Source organism: Salvelinus fontinalis, chromosome 38 (genome assembly GCF_029448725.1).
Source record: "Salvelinus fontinalis isolate EN_2023a chromosome 38, ASM2944872v1, whole genome shotgun sequence".
In the NCBI taxonomy this organism is placed as follows: Eukaryota; Metazoa; Chordata; class Actinopteri; order Salmoniformes; family Salmonidae; genus Salvelinus; species Salvelinus fontinalis.
Window position 1 is genome coordinate 8240382 of NC_074702.1, and position 18000 is coordinate 8258381.

Sequence of the window (18000 nt, forward strand, 5' to 3'; positions counted from 1 at the left end):
GCGCTGGAGGGCTAGAGTGTATGTGTTAACACTGGGTTTCTGCTCACTGGGAGCGCTGGAGGGCTAGAGTGTGTGTGTGTTGGTGGTCTCCCTTTGACAATTAGGGTAGAAGGTGTCCAAAAGAAAGGGAACCGACATGGAAGAAGGTTCTAGGACCCTTCTGACCTAGTACACCACCTCTGGGCCAATGGGGTGAGGGCAACAGAGGTGGGGGGCTTGGGAAGAGGTGCTCCCCTAGAGACAGGAGAGAAAGTGGGGTTGGGAGAGGGGTTGGTGCAGGTGCACGTGCACGTGGGGGTAAGAGGGAGTGTAGGGATGAGGTACATAGTTTACATTAATGGATAAGGTTTCTCAACCTCTGCAGTTTAACTGGGATGAGCAATGTACTAATTTTAGAGAGAGAGAGTTGGGGGGGGGGGGTTGGTGCGTCTGTTGGTAAGGGTTACAAAATGGGTTGCATTTAGAAGGGAGAAAAGGACTCGTAGACAAGACAAAGTAGGATAGCGTTTCTTATGTCAAATCTATTTATTTCAAAAGCAAACCCAGTGAGACATACATATGATCATAGGACCATTTAGGCACAATGTGCATTTCCCCAAACAAACATGTAGGTAGAGAAAAACAAGGTGGGCTTTATTATGACAAATAAAACACGTGATGAAAAAAGGGTTTGAATAAGCTAAAAACACCCTCCAAGCTTGAACAAAAGGCTACAGTGTGCAGGTATAAATAAAATATAAGCACATATATTTTACATACAGAGCTGTGCTTGTAAAGTGAGTCTATACAATACACTGTCAAATATAAATCTGTATCTTCCATTTATACATTTAATCATTCACACATTCTTACTTAAAAACAGCATTCATTCATGTGGACATTGTGTAGATAATAAATAGATCATATATTACTCCTAGGTATTAAGTGTAAGGCGTCATAATCATTCATAATAGATTAATAGTGACAACCTGCAAGGCGTTTCATGTTGCAGGGATGGCTGTGCCACTTCCTGAAAACAATAAAGTATCTCCTCCCTTAGCAACGGTAGTAGCCTACCCATAGCCCCCCCCCCCCCCCCCCCCCCCCCGTGTGATTTAAATTGGCTAAGTAACACTATCAACAAGTAATGGTTAGTCCATAGTACATAGTATAGACAGGATGCTGCACCCCACTGCTGGGTCTTTATCTACAACTACAGTGTGTTAAAGAACTAGTTCAATAACTAAATGACATATTGGTTTCCTTAACCTGTTAGCAGTCAATGGATAAGTTAAGACAGCAATCCATGCTTTGGATTTGTTTAACCCAGCATTACCCCCCTGGTAAAGACTGGTTCTGCTTAGAAACATTGCTTGTTCTTTGGTAGGTCATCAGAAACCTCTTAAAGCTATAGGTTGGTCATGATGCCAAAAAGTGGAGAAGTTGTGGTCTACGTAGTGTTTTCTGGTAAGGTCGCAGGCTTTAGGGCAGGCTTGTAGAGTTCTAGGCACAGTTAGTGAGCATCATTGTTATTGCATTAAGTAAACACTGTGTAGACCTACAAGTTAGTCAGTCTTTCAGTCTAGTTTGTCATCAACAACTGACAATATAAACAGGGGTCTCCAACTCAACTCCTGGGTGGCATCAGTGTCTACTGGTTGTAGTTGTTCTAATCAGTGTCTGATTTATTCCTGACAACTAAAGCCAGCAACTAAATCTCTCGAGGACTGGAGTTTGATTGCGATCCTGATATAAAACTACATTTTTTCTCCCAGTAATGTGCTTTTGGGCCTCCCATGTGCTAGGTAGTGCTGCTGTTGCGTTGAGGCAGACATTTCTCCCATGGGCTGTAGGGGAGGGAGAGGATCAGGAAAAGGATCCCCCCCATGATGAGGATGGCCCCAGCAAAGCCCACACAGGCCACGGACCAGGAGAGCTCGTGGTGGAGCGGTATGGAGTGGTCAGATGACAACAGGGCCAGCACTGACTGGTGAAACACCAGTATAGACAGCAGTACCAGTAGACCTGTGGGACGGAGGGAGGAAGTGGAGGTGGAGGGAGGGAGAGGGGGAGAAGGAGCAGGAAGGTGAGACGGAGAGTAGGTATGAGGGGAGAAAGAGCTATACAAATTGATGGAAAGTGGTGGAGGGAAAAGCGTTATAAAATCCATGTACACAAACAAGTACGCGGTTCAAATTGGCAGACAACACACACACTTCTTCCCACAGGGCCGTGGGGTGAGACAGGGCCGTGGGGTGAGACAGGGCCGTGGGGTGAGACAGGGCCGTGGGGTGAGACAGGGCCGTGGGGTGAGACAGGGCCGTGGGGTGAGACAGGGCCGTGGGGTGAGACAGGGATGCAGCTTAAGCCCCACCCTCTTCAACATATATATCAACAAATTGGTGAGGGCACTAGAACAGTCTGCAGCACCCGGCCTCACTCTACTAGAATCTGAAGTCAAATGTCTACTGTTTGCTGATGATCTGGTGCTTCTGTCCCCAACCAAATCATGAGAAAACTAAAAGATAATTACTTGACACATTGGAAAGAATTTACAAAAAAACAGAGCAAACTGGAATGCTATTTGGCCCTAAACAGATAAATTGATAAATAAACACAACAGTGTTCCATCACATCAGCACTATTTGTGAACTGTTGCCACAAGCAAAGGGCAACCAGTGAAGAACAAACACCATTGTAAATACAACCTATATTTATATGTATTAATATTCAATTTTGTACTTTGCACATAATTACAACACTGTATATAGACATATGACATTTGAAATATCTTTATTCTTTTGGAGTTTAATGTACATTTGTGATTGTTTATTTCCCTACAGGGAGGTCTAAGTCTACACCCAGAATAGTGGCTGCTCTCTTTGTAATCTATTTCCCCTTACCTGATAGGATGAAGCAGAAGGAGGCGGGCTTGAGGAAGAAGGGCACTCCTTTACTGAGGGACATGGTGATACAGATAGCTCCCATCACCATCATAGACAGAGCTATCATTGCTAGGATAGCAGCCGCTATGTTCAGGTCTGGGAAAGAGAGGGGAGGGGGGGAGACAGAATGAGAGGAGGAGGAGAGAGGGATGGAGAGGAAGTGAATAGAGGGAGAAGTGGTTAGAGAAAGAGTGAAGAGGTGTTGGAGAGGAAGACAGGGGAGAATGAGGGAGGGAGGGCAGAGTTACACCTCAGTGAGTATTGTGCATCTGAGAGTGACGCCACAGGGGATAAATACAGCACAGTGAGAAAGAGAGAGAGGGGGAGAGGGAGAGAGGGGGAGGGGAGAGAAAGAGAGAGAGGGGGAGAGAAGGAGGAGGCGGAAGCGAGACTTAAGATGCTGACTTACTCTTGTGGGTCGTCTTCTTAAATATGACTGCGTTGTCTCCATTGGTGAAGAATTTAAAGTAAGTGCAGTTGGATTCTGAGAAGAGAAACAGAGAGGGAACATCACACACACAGTATATTCCTGGTCCCTGTGCATCCATCCCCTCTGTCCTCCTAGGCATGAAGACCTATTTTATCTGTTGTGTAGCGGGATCACCATGAAAAACACTGCTCACTGCTCTACACAGTCCCACATCCACAGCACATCCACAGCACATATGGTGCCACGAGAGAGAAGGAGAGAGAAGGAGAGAGAGGGGTGATGGAAGAGAGGGAGAGATAGAAAGAAGGGGCAGGTGGAGGGGGAGGAGAGAAAGCAAGACATTTGTAAGGAGGAAGAGACAGAAGGAGAGAGAGAGAATGCAGAGAGCATGAGAAAGAGGGGGGAGGAGAGATAGAGAGTGTTAGAGTGAGCAGATGGAGGGAGGGGTGAGAACAAAGAGAAAGAGAAAGAGGGAGACAGATGAGAGGGAGGTGAACGAGATGAAGGAAGGAAAAGAGAAGATTACAGGGGCTAATACTAATACTGCATTAGACAGATACTCTTCCTCTCTCTGTCATATATATATATATATATATATATATGCTCTCGTCCTCTGCTGCTCTTCCATATATACTGTATATATATATACAGTTGAAGTCGGAAGTTTACATACACTCAGGTTAGAGTCATTAACTTCTTACGGCTGAGATCCTGTTAACGGGATCAACAGCCAGTGAAAGTGCAGGGCGCCAAATTCAAACAGAAATCTCATAATTAAAATTCCTCAAACATACAATTATTTTACACAATTTTAAAGATAAACTTGTTAATCCCACCACAGTATCCGATTTCAAAAAGTCTTTACGACGAAAGGACACCATCTGATTATGTTAGTTCAGTACCTAGTCACAGAAAAACACAGCCATTTTTCCAGCCAAAAAGAGGAGTCACAAAAAGCAGAAATAGAGATAAAATTAATCACTAACCTTTGATGATCTTCATCAGATGACACTCATAGGACTTCATGTTACACAATACATGTATGTTTTGTTCGATAAAGTTCATATTTATATCCAAAAATCTTAGTTTACATTGGCATGTTATGTTCAGTAATGTTTTGCCTCCAAAACATCCGGTGATGTTGCAGAGAGCCACATCAATTTACAGAAATACTCATAATAAACATTGATAAAAGATACAAGTGTTTTACATAGAAGTTTAGATAAACTTCTCCTTAATGCAACCACTGTGTCAGATTTAAAAAAAACTTTGGGATGGTGTTCTTTGGATTGCACATCTCCCCCTTTTCCCTCCAAACATAACAATGGCTATTATGGCCAAACAGTTCTATTTTGTTTCATCAGACCAGAGGACATTTCTCCAAAAAGCACGATCTTTGTCCCCATGTGCAGTTGCAAACCGTAGTCTGGCTTTTTATGGTGGTTTTGGAGCAGTGGTTTCTTCCTTGCTGAGCGGCCATTCAGGTTATGTCGATATAGGACTAATTTTACTGTGGATATAGATACTTTCGTACCTGTTTCCTCCAGCATCTTCACAAGGTCATTTGCTGTTGTTCTGGGATTGATTTACACTTTTCGCACTAAAGTACGTTAATCTCTAGGAGACAGAACGCGTCTCCTTCCTGAGCGGTATGATGGCTGCGTGGTTCCATGGTGTTTATACTTGCATACGTTTATTTGTACAGATGAACGTGGTACCTTCAAGCGTTTGGAAATTGCTCCCAAGGATGAACCAGACTTGTGGAGGTCTACAATTGTTTTCTGATGTCTTGCCTGATTTCTTTAGATTTTTCCATGATGTCAAGCTAAGAGGCGCTGAGTTTGAAGGTAGGCCTTGAAATATATCCACAGGTACACCTCCAATTGACTCAAATTATGTCAATTAGCCCATCAGAAGCTTCTAAAGCCATGACATCATTTTCTGGAACTTAGTGTATGTAAACTTCTGACCCACTGGAATTGTGATACAGTGAATTATAAGTGAAATAATCTGTCTAAACAATTGTTGGGAAAATTACTTATGTCATGCACAAAGTAGATGTCCTAACCGACTTGCCAAAACTATAGTTTGTTAACAAGAAATTTGTGGAGTGGTTGAAAAACTAGTTTTAATGATTCCAACCTAAGTGTATGTAAACTTCTGACTTCAACTGTGTATTATGTCATCCTCTGCTGCTCTTCCTCTCTTTATATATATATTTATATATTCTCGTCCTCTGCTGCTCTTTCTCTCTTTATATATTCTCTCGTCCTCTGCTGCTCTTCCTCTCTCTCTCTGTCATATATACAGTGGGGCAGAAAAGTATTTAGTCAGCCACCAATTGTGCAAGTTTTCCTACTTAAAAAGATGAGGCCTGTAATTTTCATCATAGGTACACTTCAACTGTGACAGACAAAATGAGATAAAAATGGTGGAAAATAAGTATTTGGTCACCTACAAACAAGCAAGATTTCTTGCTCTCACAGACCTGTAACTTCTTCTTTAAGAGGCTCCTCTGTCCTCCACTCGTTACCTGTATTAATGGCACCTGTTTGAACTTGTTATCAGTATTAAAGACACCTGTCCACAACCTCAAACAGTCAAAGGCCAAACTCCACTATGGCCAAGACCAAAGAGCTGTCAAAGGACACCAGAAACAAAATTGTAGACCTGCACCAGGCTGGGAAGACTGAATCTGCAATAGGTAAGCAGCTTGGTTTGAAGAAATCAACTGTGGGAGCAATTATTAGGAAATGGAAGACATACAAGACCACTGATAATCTCCCTCGATCTGGGGCTCCACGCAAGATCTCACCCCGTGGGGTCAAAATGATCACAAGAACGGTGAGCAAAAATCCCAGAACCACAAGGGGGGACCTAGTGAATGACCTGCAGAGAGCTGGGACCAAAGTAACAAAGCCTACCATCAGTAACACACTACGCCGCCACGGACTCAAATCCTGCAGTGCCAGACGTGTTCCCCTGCTTAAGCCAGTACGTGTCCAGGCCCGTCTGAAGTTTGCTAGAGAGCATTTGGATGATCCAGAAGACGATTGGGAGAATGTCATATGGTCAGATGAAACCAAAATATAACTTTTTGGTAAAAACTCAACTCGTCGTGTTTGGAGGACAAAGAATGCTGAGTTGCATCCAAAGAACACCATACCTACTGTGAAGCATGGGGGTGGAAACATCATGCTTTGGAGCTGTTTTTCTGCAAAGGGACCAGGGCGACTGATCCGTGTAAAGGAAAGAATGAATGGGGCCATGTATCGTGAGATTTTGAGTGAAAACCTCCTTCCATCAGCAAGGGCATTGAAGATGAAACGTGGCTGGGTCTTTCAGCATGACAATGATCCCAAACACACCGCCCGGGCAACGAAGGAGTGGCTTCGTAAGAAGCATTTCAAGGTCCTGGAGTGGCCTAGCCAGTCTCCAGATCTCAACCCCATAGAAAATATTTGGAAGGAGTTGAAAGTCTGTGTTGCCCAGCAACAGCCCCAAAACATCACTGCTCTAGAGGAGATCTGCATGGAGGAATGGGCCAAAATAATAGCAACAGTGTGTGAAAACCTTGTGAAGACTTACAGAAAACGTTTGACCTCTGTCATTGCCAACAAAGGTTATATAACAAAGTATTGAGATAAACTTTTGTTATTGACCAAATACTTATTTTCCACCATAATTTGCAAATAAATTCATTAAAAATCCTACAATGTGATTTTCTGGATTTTTTCCCATCATTTTGTCAGTCATAGTTGAAGTGTACCGATGATGAAAATTACAGGCCTCTCTCATCTTTAGTGGGAGAACTTGCACAATTGGTGGCTGACTAAATAATTTTTTGCCCCACTGCATATATATATATATATATATATATTTCTCTCGTCCTCTGCTGCTCTTCCTCAATCCCCCTGTCTAGTAGTTACCCCTGCATACTCTGTGTGGTCAGAGACACAGAGGGAACCACAAACACACAGCCACACAGCCACACAGACATGTTAGTTTTACTATCCATGTGGGAATCAAACAACTGATTCCCATTCAAAATCCTATTTTCCCTAACCTTAACTCCAAACCCTACCCCTAAACCTTAACCTTTTTCCTTGTTTGACTTCTGGTCACCACAATAATAGTAAAACCAAACACACACAAGTACAAACATATACAGCAGACTCTCCTATAAACCTTAATGCTATTCTGTCTGCAACACTGGTGCATTAAAGGAAACCTGTATATTATGACCACAGATTTATAGTCAGATCTACCTCTCAAGCGCTCCACCTGTCTACCTGCCCTCCTGTCCACCGGGCCACCTGTCTACCTGCCCTCCTGTCCACCGGGCCACCTGTCTACCTGCCCTCCTGTCCACCGGGCCATCTGTCTACCTGCCCTCCTGTCCACCGGGCCACCTGTCTACCTGCCCTCCTGTCCACCGGTCCACCTCTAAGTGGCTTAGTCAGTTAGTCAGAGGTTATGGTAATGTAGGTACATGTATGGTACAGTAGCAGTGAGTGATGTATGATGTATTAGTTGGTCTGGCACTGACAGACAGTGACAGAGAATGACTGTGATGTTGTTTCCCAGGGACAGGCGCCAGGGGCATGTAAACATGAATGTGAAATAGAGACGCACAGACGGAGAAACAGTTGTTTTTCTCCAAACATGAGAAGTCCACACACACACACAGCAGAGCCTGTCTGTCAGGCGCTGTGGGCCAACAGTGTTTTGACGCAAGGAGACGAGGAAGTGTCAGAATAGATACGGACTCTACTCCAACACACAGACCGTCATCGTAAACACAGATGTTTATCTGATAGACAAGACACACAAGGTGAGTCAGACATAGATGTTCATCGACTAGACATCCAAGGTGAATCAGCCCTCTAAAATATCGGAGGCTGATAAACAATGCACCAGATGGATATAGCATGTAATCTACATTGTAATAGATATGAACATTCATAGGATTCATCCATCCTAATAAAACAAGCTAAATCAAGACTGCAAAATGAAATAAAGCAATTTTATATTTATACAATGTAAAATATGTATACATCCTATTCAAAACAATACATACATCATTGCTAGTGTATCAAAGCCAACCACTGCTAGCCTGGCTGAATATCAGACTATTCTGGCAGGTAAAGCAGGAATACAGAAGATGACTACCTCATCCCACCGTAGGCCCTGTCTGGCCCCCTCTGTGGGACAAGTGCTTTAATACCTGCATTCATCCACCACTGGACGATCCCTACAGACAGAAACGGGTCATTCCACAGATAAGAGACTTACATGGGGGAACGTAACAGTACAGGATGGAGGAAGTGGCTGAAAATCGTAGTTTATTAGCGTTCTTTTCCTGAAATTTAACAAATATATTTTTTGTTTTTTATAGAGAAGATTTTATGAAAAAGCACTATAATGAATACCTGCAATCAAAATATATTTCTGACTGATCATTCAATAAATGAACATTCTAAAACTGAAAGAAATTTAAATGAAATAATAATAATAATCCATTGAAGTATTCCAAAAGACGAAGCTCCATCATGCAGTAAAAGGGAAGCGTCTGTCTTATATAAACACACTGAAAGGTTGGATGTTTACAAGGATACTGGAAACATCCTTTTCTGACTCACCAACGATAATACAAATCTGATGCCTATAGCTAGATAACTAACAGACAGACCAGTAGCCACATTCAGATTTGTCAAATTCAGACTGGCTCCATTTCAAAGCAGTATTCCTTTAAGGACTCAATTTGCACATTATCTGTAGGATGACCCAGATACACACGCAGCAAAGCTGGCATACACGCCTCCTATTCACACACGTTTGCATAGGAATGCTTGTGCACACACAGACAAAGGGCACGCACACGCATACATACAATGTACACATGCATACACACACCCACATATTGACGCTGCATTGATGCAAATTCCTGGGAGACATCCAACACACTGCTTCCACCTATCCTATGTTTACAGATCATTGCTGAGGAAGGGGAGGAAGCCCTAACTAACACACACAGCACTGCAGTGCAATCAGGGGTTGGTCATGAAATCAGTGCCCCAGCTACCTCCATCGTTACCTCCATCTCTGCGGTTGTGATTGAGGGAGTCCAGCTACGACCAGAAGAGGCTTTTCGTAGCAGGTTATGAGAGCATTTCAGCTAACCCTAATCCTTTTCCTAACCTTAGCCTAAGTCTCCTAACCTGCCCCATTAATAATCCTAAACTGCTGCGCAAATTCTCCTAACCTGCTCCGAAAAAATCCCTTCCTGTCATAATTTTACTCCCTCTAGTCAGAACCCATTTTTACAGTGTTGTCATCAAAATGAGACCCTAAGGATATTACCTAGCCTGTCCCTAAAATCAACTCATGGCCTGCCCTAATGCAACAGACAGACAGACAGACAGACAGACAGACAGACAGACAGACAGACAGACAGACAGACAGACAGACTCCTCACCTCCGGGCAGGTCGGCGGGGCCGCAGCTCTCTCTCTCGGGGTCGATGTCATCCACCCACAGGGTGCGGGTACACCCCTTCCACAGGCCGTAGTGGGCTGTCTGACACGTCTGGTTGTTACTCCAGGTCTTGGGTGTGGCCAGCTCCACCCAGAACTCTGTCCCCACCCCCAGCACTGTCAGGGTCACACCCACAATGGCCACAAAGAACGCCAGCTTGATCTTCCCCTCCTGGCTGTCACTCATCCTAGGGGTCCGCCTCGTAGCACGCCCCCCTCCCTTCACCCCTGCCATGCCGGCCAGGCCCCCATGGGGCCCTGCTCCTACCACCCCCATACGGCCATCCTCCTCCGGCTGGACAATGTAGTTGGCCCACATGGTGACCTCTACCAGAGGCTGAGAGGCCGGATGGAGAGAGGAAGGGAGGGAAAGAGGGAAGAGGACGGGAAAGAGGGTGAAGAGAGAGAAGCAGGGAAATAATTGAAGGGAGGTGAACCCCCCAAAAAAGAAAGGAAGGTTGAAGACAGGAGGAAGGTAGAGACACAGATAACAGCAGTTCAGAGGTGGATGTGGGGATGAAGAATGGAGAACGGAGAGGACGGGAGGAGGAAAGGGAAGAGAGAGATGGACGGTCCAGTATGGGAGTAGAAAAAATGGGAGAAAGGGAGTGATGGAGAGAAAGGTAGAGGAGGAGAGGACTGGGTGACGAGGAAGGATGGCATCTATTTTTTATGGAACACCTCCTGAATATAAACAAGGAAAGAAGAAAAAAAGACGATTAACAACGACAACACCCTCTTTGTCCCCCTCCATAACAAGAGAGAAGATGACTCCCTAAAACACCCTCTTTGTCCCCCTCCATAACAAGAGAGAAGATGACTCCCTAAAACACCCTCTTTGTCCCCCTCCATAACAAGAGAGAAGATGACTCCCTAAAACACCCTCTTTGTCCCCCTCCATAACAAGAGAGAAGATGACTCCCTAAAACACCCTCTTTGTCCCCCTCCATAACAAGAGAGAAGATGACTCCCTAAAACACCCTCTTTGTCCCCCTCCATAACAAGAGAGAAGATGACTCCCTAAAACACCCTCTTTGTCCCCCTCCATAACAAGAGAGAAGATGACTCCCTAAAACACCCTCTTTGTCCCCCTCCATAACAAGAGAGAAGATGACTCCCTAAAACACCCTCTTTGTCCCCCTCCATAACAAGAGAGAAGATGACTCCCTAAAACACCCTCTTTGTCCCCCTCCATAACAAGAGAGAAGATGACTCCCTAAAACACCCTCTTTGTCCCCCTCCATAACAAGAGAGAAGATGACTCCCTAAAACACCCTCTTTGTCCCCCTCCATAACAAGAGAGAAGATGACTCCCTAAAACACCCTCTTTGTCCCCCTCCATAACAAGAGAGAAGATGACTCCCTAAAAAGGGGGATCAAGTTCAGGTGGGAAAAAACACTTGACTGGGCCAACACGGATCTCTTTGTGGATAAAACTGCCAGTCTGCCAGGAGTAGAGATCCTTTGTTGCTGCCCTATGCAGCAGAGTACAAGCCAGATACAGCAGGTAGACAAGTAGTTAGTGTTGGGACAGTAACTGTTAAGGTCGCTAGTTTGGATCCCTGTAGTGACAAGGTGAAAATACTGGTGTTAATGTGCCTTCACAATGGCTGGCTGTGACCCCACTCTCTGAAGGTGTCTCAGGGGGAGTTGGAATATGCAAAAACACACATTTCCAATCCATACATGTGTGAAATAGTACAAATACAAGCACCCACCAAATCATTTCTTCTTATTAAAGAACTGTCTGGATTGGAAATTCTTTGTTGCTGTCCTAGGCAGCAGAAAGAGTATGAGCCAGATACAAGCTATTAGAGTGGACTGCTCATTAGGAACACCTTCCTTTTGCCCTCTGAACAGCCTCAATTCGTTGGGACATGGACTCTACAAGGTGTCAAATGAGTTCCAACAGGGATGCTGGCCCATTTTAACTCCAATGCTTCCCACTGTTGTGTCAAGTTGTATGGATGTCCTTTGGGTGGTGAACCATTCTTGATACACACAGGAAACTGTTGAGTGTGAAAAACCCTGCAGAGTTGCAGTTCTTGACACAAACCGGTGCACCTGGCACCTACTACCATACCCCGTTCAAAGGTGCACATACACAATCCATGTCTCAATTGTCTCAAGGCTTAAAAATCATTCTTTAACCCGTCTCCTCCCCTTCATCTACACTGATTGAAGTGGATTTAACAAGTGACATCAATAAGGGATCATAGCTTTCACCTGGATTCACCTGGTCAGTCTATGTCATGAAAGAGCAGGCGTTCTTAATGTTTTGTACACTCAGTGTATATGTATTATGTATACCCGCAGATACCATTCATGTTTTGTGCATGCGTGTGCGTTTGCATGTGCGTGGTGTGGTGTGGTGTGGTGTGTGTGTGTGTGTGTGTGTGTGTGTGTGTGTGTGTGTGTGTGTGTGTGTGTGTGTGTGTGTGTGTGTGTGTGTGTGTGTGTGTGTGTGTGTGTGTGTGTGTGTGTGTGTGTGTGTGTGTGTGTGTGTGTGTGCGTGTGTGTGAGGTGATAATTCAGCCCTGGGTGGCAATTAATGCCAAGCGCTGACAGTGGTGGTAGACAGATTGAGTGTCCCACGGATAGGTCCCACATCAGGGGACAGAGCGGTGGAGTGAGTGAGTGTCCCAGGGATAGGTCCCACATCAGGGGCCATGGCGGTGGAGGGAGTGAGTGTCCCAGGGATAGGTCCCACATCAGGGGACAGAGCGGTGGAGTGAGTGAGTGTCCCAGGGATAGGTCCCACATCAGGGGACAGAGCGGTGGAGTGAGTGAGTGCCCCAGGGATAGGTCCCACATCAGGGGACAGAGCGGTGGAGTGAGTGAGTGTCCCAGGGATAGGTCCCACATCAGGGGACAGAGCGGTGGAGTGAGTGAGTGTCCCAGGGATAGGTCCCACATCAGGGGACAGAGCGGTGGAGTGAGTGAGTGTCCCAGGGATAAGTCCCACATCAGGGGACAGAGCGGTGGAGTGAGTGAGTGTCCCAGGGATAGGTCCCACTTCAGGGGACAGAGCGGTGGAGTGAGTGAGTGCCCCAGGGATAGGTCCCACATCAGGGGACAGAGCGGTGGAGTGAGTGAGTGCCCCAGGGATAGGTCCCACATCAGGGGACAGAGCGGTGGAGTGAGTGAGTGCCCCAGGGATAGGTCCCACATCAGGGGACAGAGCGGTGGAGTGAGTGAGTGTCCCAGGGATAGGTCCCACATCAGGGGACAGAGTGGTGGAGTGAGTGAGTGTCCCAGGGATAGGTCTCACATCAGGGGACAGAGCGGTGGAGTGAGTGAGTGTCCCAGGGATAGGTCCAACATCAGGGGACAGAGCGGTGGAGTGAGTGAGTGTCCCAGGGATAGGTCCCACATCAGGGGACAGAGCGGTGGAGTGAGTGAGTGTCACAGGGATAGGTCCCACATCAGGGGACAGAGTGGTGGAGTCCCAGGGACAGGTCCCAGGTTGGGGCACAGCCAGTCAGACAGCAGGTGAAAAGAAAAGATAAATACTTGATCCATGAAGTATGTTCTCTACTATCAAACTGCAATCCTAAATGAACCAATTGACCCTACTCTTTAGGCACACAGTAAAACTGATGAAAAGTCCTCCTAGCCTATAGGAGGGTAAGATGGTATATTTTGTTTATACATACAATCCACTAACATCTACACAAGTGCCTGAGGGGTTAGGAACAAGGGTTGAGTTGGGGCAATAGGATAGGATAGGAGACAGCAGTTTAGTTTAAATGTGGGAGTTTGTGATTTGCTTTGGATGAAAGCGTCCATTGAGTGACCCTCTAAATGTGATAGAAATGTGAGGAAGGAGTGTGGGGATACGCTGTGTGGCAGTGGAGGCTGGTGGGAGGAGCTATAGGATGGCTGGAATGGAATAAAAGGACCGGAGTCAACAGTGATTTCCATATATTTGATACCATTCCATTAATTCCATTCCAGCCATTACAATGAGCCCGTCTCTCTATAGCTCCTCCCACCAGCCTCCACTGCTGTGTAGTAATCCATTAGGTGTGTACTCTGTTATCAGTCTATAGCTCCTCCCACCAGCCTCCACTGCTGTGTAGTAATCCATTAGGTGTGTACTCTGTTATCAGTCTATAGCTCCTCCCACCAGCCTCCACTGCTGTGTAGTAATCCATTAGGTGTGTACTCTGCTATCAGTCTATAGCTCCTCCCACCAGCCTCCACTGCTGTGTAGTAATCCATTAGGTGTGTACTCTGTTATCAGTCTATAGCTCCTCCCACCAGCCTCCACTGCTGTGTAGTAATCCATTAGGTGTGTACTCTGTTATCAGTCTATAGCTCCTCCCACCAGCCTCCACTGCTGTGTAGTAATCCATTAGGTGTGTACTCTGTTATCAGTCTATAGCTCCTCCCACCAGCCTCCACTGCTGTGTAGTAATCCATTAGGTGTGTACTCTGTTATCAGTCTATAGCTCCTCCCACCAGCCTCCACTGCTGTGTAGTAATCCATTAGGTGTGTACTCTGTTATCAGTCTATAGCTCCTCCCACCAGCCTCCACTGCTGTGTAGTAATCCATTAGGTGTGTACTCTGTTATCAGTCTATAGCTCCTCCCACCAGCCTCCACTGCTGTGTAGTAATCCATTAGGTGTGTACTCTGTTATCAGTCTATAGCTCCTCCCACCAGCCTCCACTGCTGTGTAGTAATCCATTAGGTGTGTACTCTGTTATCAGTCTATAGCTCCTCCCACCAGCCTCCACTGCTGTGTAGTAATCCATTAGGTGTGTACTCTGTTATCAGTCTATAGCTCCTCCCACCAGCCTCCACTGCTGTGTAGTAATCCATTAGGTGTGTACTCTGTTATCAGTCTATAGCTCCAAGCCAAAGTCAAACGGCTGAGAACTGTCTGGCCTTTTTAAAATGTTGCACTGGGACGTCCTTCTGACAGAGCTGGCAACCACAGTGGAAGGGATCACTTTCTGTCTGTCAAAGAGCATCATGCTATGGAATGTCCCACAGAACCAAAATAAAGATTATTTAATGGAGTACACTTTCAGAGATATGTATAGCCAATGGCTAGACCGAAACTTCTCTTGCACATTAAGTAACCTATCGCTTATATCTACAGCATAAGGCATAGCACTGAATGTAATGGAAAATAACAAGAGCAGCTGCTGACAGTTGAATTAGGAGCTGGAGAATTACACACACCGCACATGGATGGATATCCCATTACATCACGCACTGCAAAAAGTGAAATCTAAGCAAGCCTAGAAATGTTATATTGAGTGATAACTCACTTACGTTATTTTTTTAAACTAAATTATCTAACGTCATTGCCAGATCATTTTGCTTATTTTAATAAGATGATTAAATATCTTGAAAAAACATCTTCAAATAAGATAAATTACTTGTATTTAGCCTTTTTTAGTTTAAAAGAAGACAAATATGTGCCAATGACGTTAGACATGTTAGTAAGACAAGAAACACTGATTTGAAGTGAATTATCACTCTATTTGCTTAGATGTCACTTTTTGCTGTGCATTGTCCATGATTAACTAATCACGGTCAAAATAGTCAAAATAACACAGCAAACTGTTCCACAAATCAGATCAAACCTAATCGTGTGTACACATCCGTCAAAACTAAGATCGACTGCAGAAAGGTTTCATTTCAAAAGAATCTGTCCATTACTTGTTGAGCAATAGAACTAAAACGGCAGGCTCTAACTGCTCACACGTTAGGAAAAAAGACATCTGTGAAAATCAGCCACACTCTCTCCTACTTAACCACCACTACTGCAACCAGCACAACATGCAGCTATAAGCACGATCTAAAGCACAGCACATATAACAACAAGGAGAAAAGTAAGTCTGACCTGTTTGGAATATATTGTTCACTTCAGATTGAAAGAAGCTTGGAACTTAATAGAGGGGAGAAAGTTGGGAGTGTTGGAGAGAGAGAGAAAGGAGAGGGGGGGTGAGAGAGAGAGAGAGAGAGAGAGAGAGGGGGGTGAGAGAGAGAGGGGGAGGGGGGTGGTGAGAGAGAGAGAAAGGAAGAGAGAGAGAGACACGTTTATACCTGGTGCTATCATAGGTCCTTTGTCCTGATTGTTTACATTCTGATTGTGCCCACATTTCCAGATTTCCTGGTCCCTCCCTGTATGCAAATTAACTGAGTGCTATTCTTTTACAATAATATTTATTTCTTTCTTTTAAGACACACATATTGATGTCATAATTCAATGGTGCCACCTGTCAATGATTTTAGAAGGTGGGGTAATAATGATTTCAATTGTTTCTCTGTACGGATCTGTCTACTGTACACACAAGACATCCAGACACAATGCATGCTTGACTACCTCCGGGGGTGGTCAGAAAGATCTGATCACAATCAGATCTGATCACAATCTGTCTTTTAATCGCCTACACCTGTCTAAAAATGTGGGCACAATCAGAATGTGGACAAGATCAGGACACAGTATGCATGTTGTTAAAACCAGGTATAAATGGGGCTAAAGAGAGAGAGAGGCAGAAGAGAGAGAGATAGTCAGTGTGTGTTAAGGGGGTGGGGTAAGTAAAGGATATGGAAAGAGAGAGTAAGAGGAGAGGGAGTGCTGGGTAGGTTGGTTCTGTTGTTGATTAACTGTGTCTACTGGTCTCTGCCCCTCAGAATGTGTGTTTGTGTGTACCCGGGTCCATGTTCAAACTCAACACTACATTTGTTAGAAATCTTTCTGGTTTTGTCTTCTGCCATGATGACAGGCAACGTTTGTGTGGGTAAAAACATTGTGTGTGTGTATGTGTGTGTTTGTTTGTTTGTGCGTGTGTGTGTGTGTGTGTGTGTGTGTGTGTGTGTGTGTGTGTGTGTGTGTGTGTGTGTGTGTGTGTGTGTGTGTGTGTGTGTGTGTGTGTGTGTGTGTGTGTGTGTGTGTGTGTGTGTGTGTGTGTGTGTGTGTGTCTATTTAAGAAAGCCAGCTGTTAATGACATTAAGTGGTGGCAAGGGAGGGGCCTCTGTACTGTTTATATGAGTGGAGGCCAGGGCAGCACTTCACAGCAATCCATAACACACTGTTAATCAGAGAGAGAGAGAGAGAGAGAAAAAGAGAGAGGTGGGGAAGAGAGAGGGAGAGAGAGGAGAGGGAGAGAGAGGAGAGGAAGAGAACGAGAGAGTCAGAGCAGACAGAGAGAGAGAGAGATAGAGCCAGAGCAGACATAGATGGATTGGGGGAGAAAGACAGAAGGAAAGAAAAACAGAGAGAGACAAACTGCAACTGACAGAATGACAGACAGAAACAAGCTGGAAAGAGAGCACTACAGAGGCAAAGAAGCGGAGGAAAGTTGTGGGAAAAGAAGTTGGTTGTAGAAAAAGAGAGTGTGTTGGAGGAAGAGACGACAAGAGCAGTCAAGGTACAACTACATTTCATACACTTTGCTTTCCTGTAGAACACCAGAACCATAGTCGTTGTTCTAAAGCAGAGTGGAACCCCATTCACCGTTCTGAAGAAAATTAGAACTGTAATCACTATTCTAAAGCACAATCAGAAGCCCAGTCAGTGGTCTATAGTACAGAACCTCCCTTTAAGGAAGCAGAGTGTAGAGAGAGGTCCAGCCTGGTCTCATGGAAGCTCTCCACATGATCCAGCTCCTGCTCTGCTGTACTGCTCACAGTTTGGGTTACACATGACACGTGGCACAGAGAGAGAGAGAGAGAGAGAGAGAGAGAGAGAGAGAGAGAGAGAGAGACAGACGTAGAGAAAGAGATATAAACATAGAGAGAGGGAGGAAGGTAGGGAGAGGGAGAGAGAGAAAGAGCGAGAGAGAGAGAGAGAGAGAGAGAGAGAGTAGCGACACTGAGAGAGAAAGCTAATTGAGGCAGAGGGAGAGAGAGATCGAGTGGCAGAGAGTCACGGGGAACTCGGCGAATGAGGTACGGGGCTGACAGGAATACCCCTCCCCCCAGTCACCACTCATCTCAGTTCCTCACCACTTCCTGGGATTGCAGCATAGCAACACGCTTGTTCTGTAGATGATGATTATTTTCAGAAAGTGGACAATATGGTGGGCATATCGGCTTGATGAATAGCCAAACATCCATTCAACTGGATTCATTTTCCTAGCACCCGGGG

The 18000-nt window shown here is 45.2% G+C and overlaps 1 protein-coding gene across 2 annotated transcripts; it reads right to left on the reverse strand.

Moving 5' to 3' along the window:
• Positions 1–490: 490 nt before the first annotated feature.
• LOC129837813 (voltage-dependent calcium channel gamma-6 subunit-like) lies at positions 491–15845 on the reverse strand. Of its 2 annotated transcripts, XM_055904263.1 has the most exons (5): positions 15750–15845; positions 9833–10573; positions 3334–3408; positions 2883–3020; positions 491–2004 (listed from the first exon to the last, which is right to left on the reverse strand). In XM_055904263.1, the coding sequence occupies exons 2-5, from the start codon at positions 10206–10208 to the stop codon at positions 1781–1783; spliced, it is 813 nt and encodes a 270-aa protein (XP_055760238.1). In that variant the 5' UTR covers positions 10209–10573; positions 15750–15845; the 3' UTR covers positions 491–1780. The 2 variants fall into 2 exon arrangements, with proteins under 2 accessions (XP_055760238.1, XP_055760237.1); XM_055904262.1 differs by lacking the exons at positions 491–2004; positions 2883–3020; positions 3334–3408 and having other exon boundaries at positions 10210–14872.
• Between the last annotated feature and the right edge of the window lie 2155 nt (positions 15846–18000).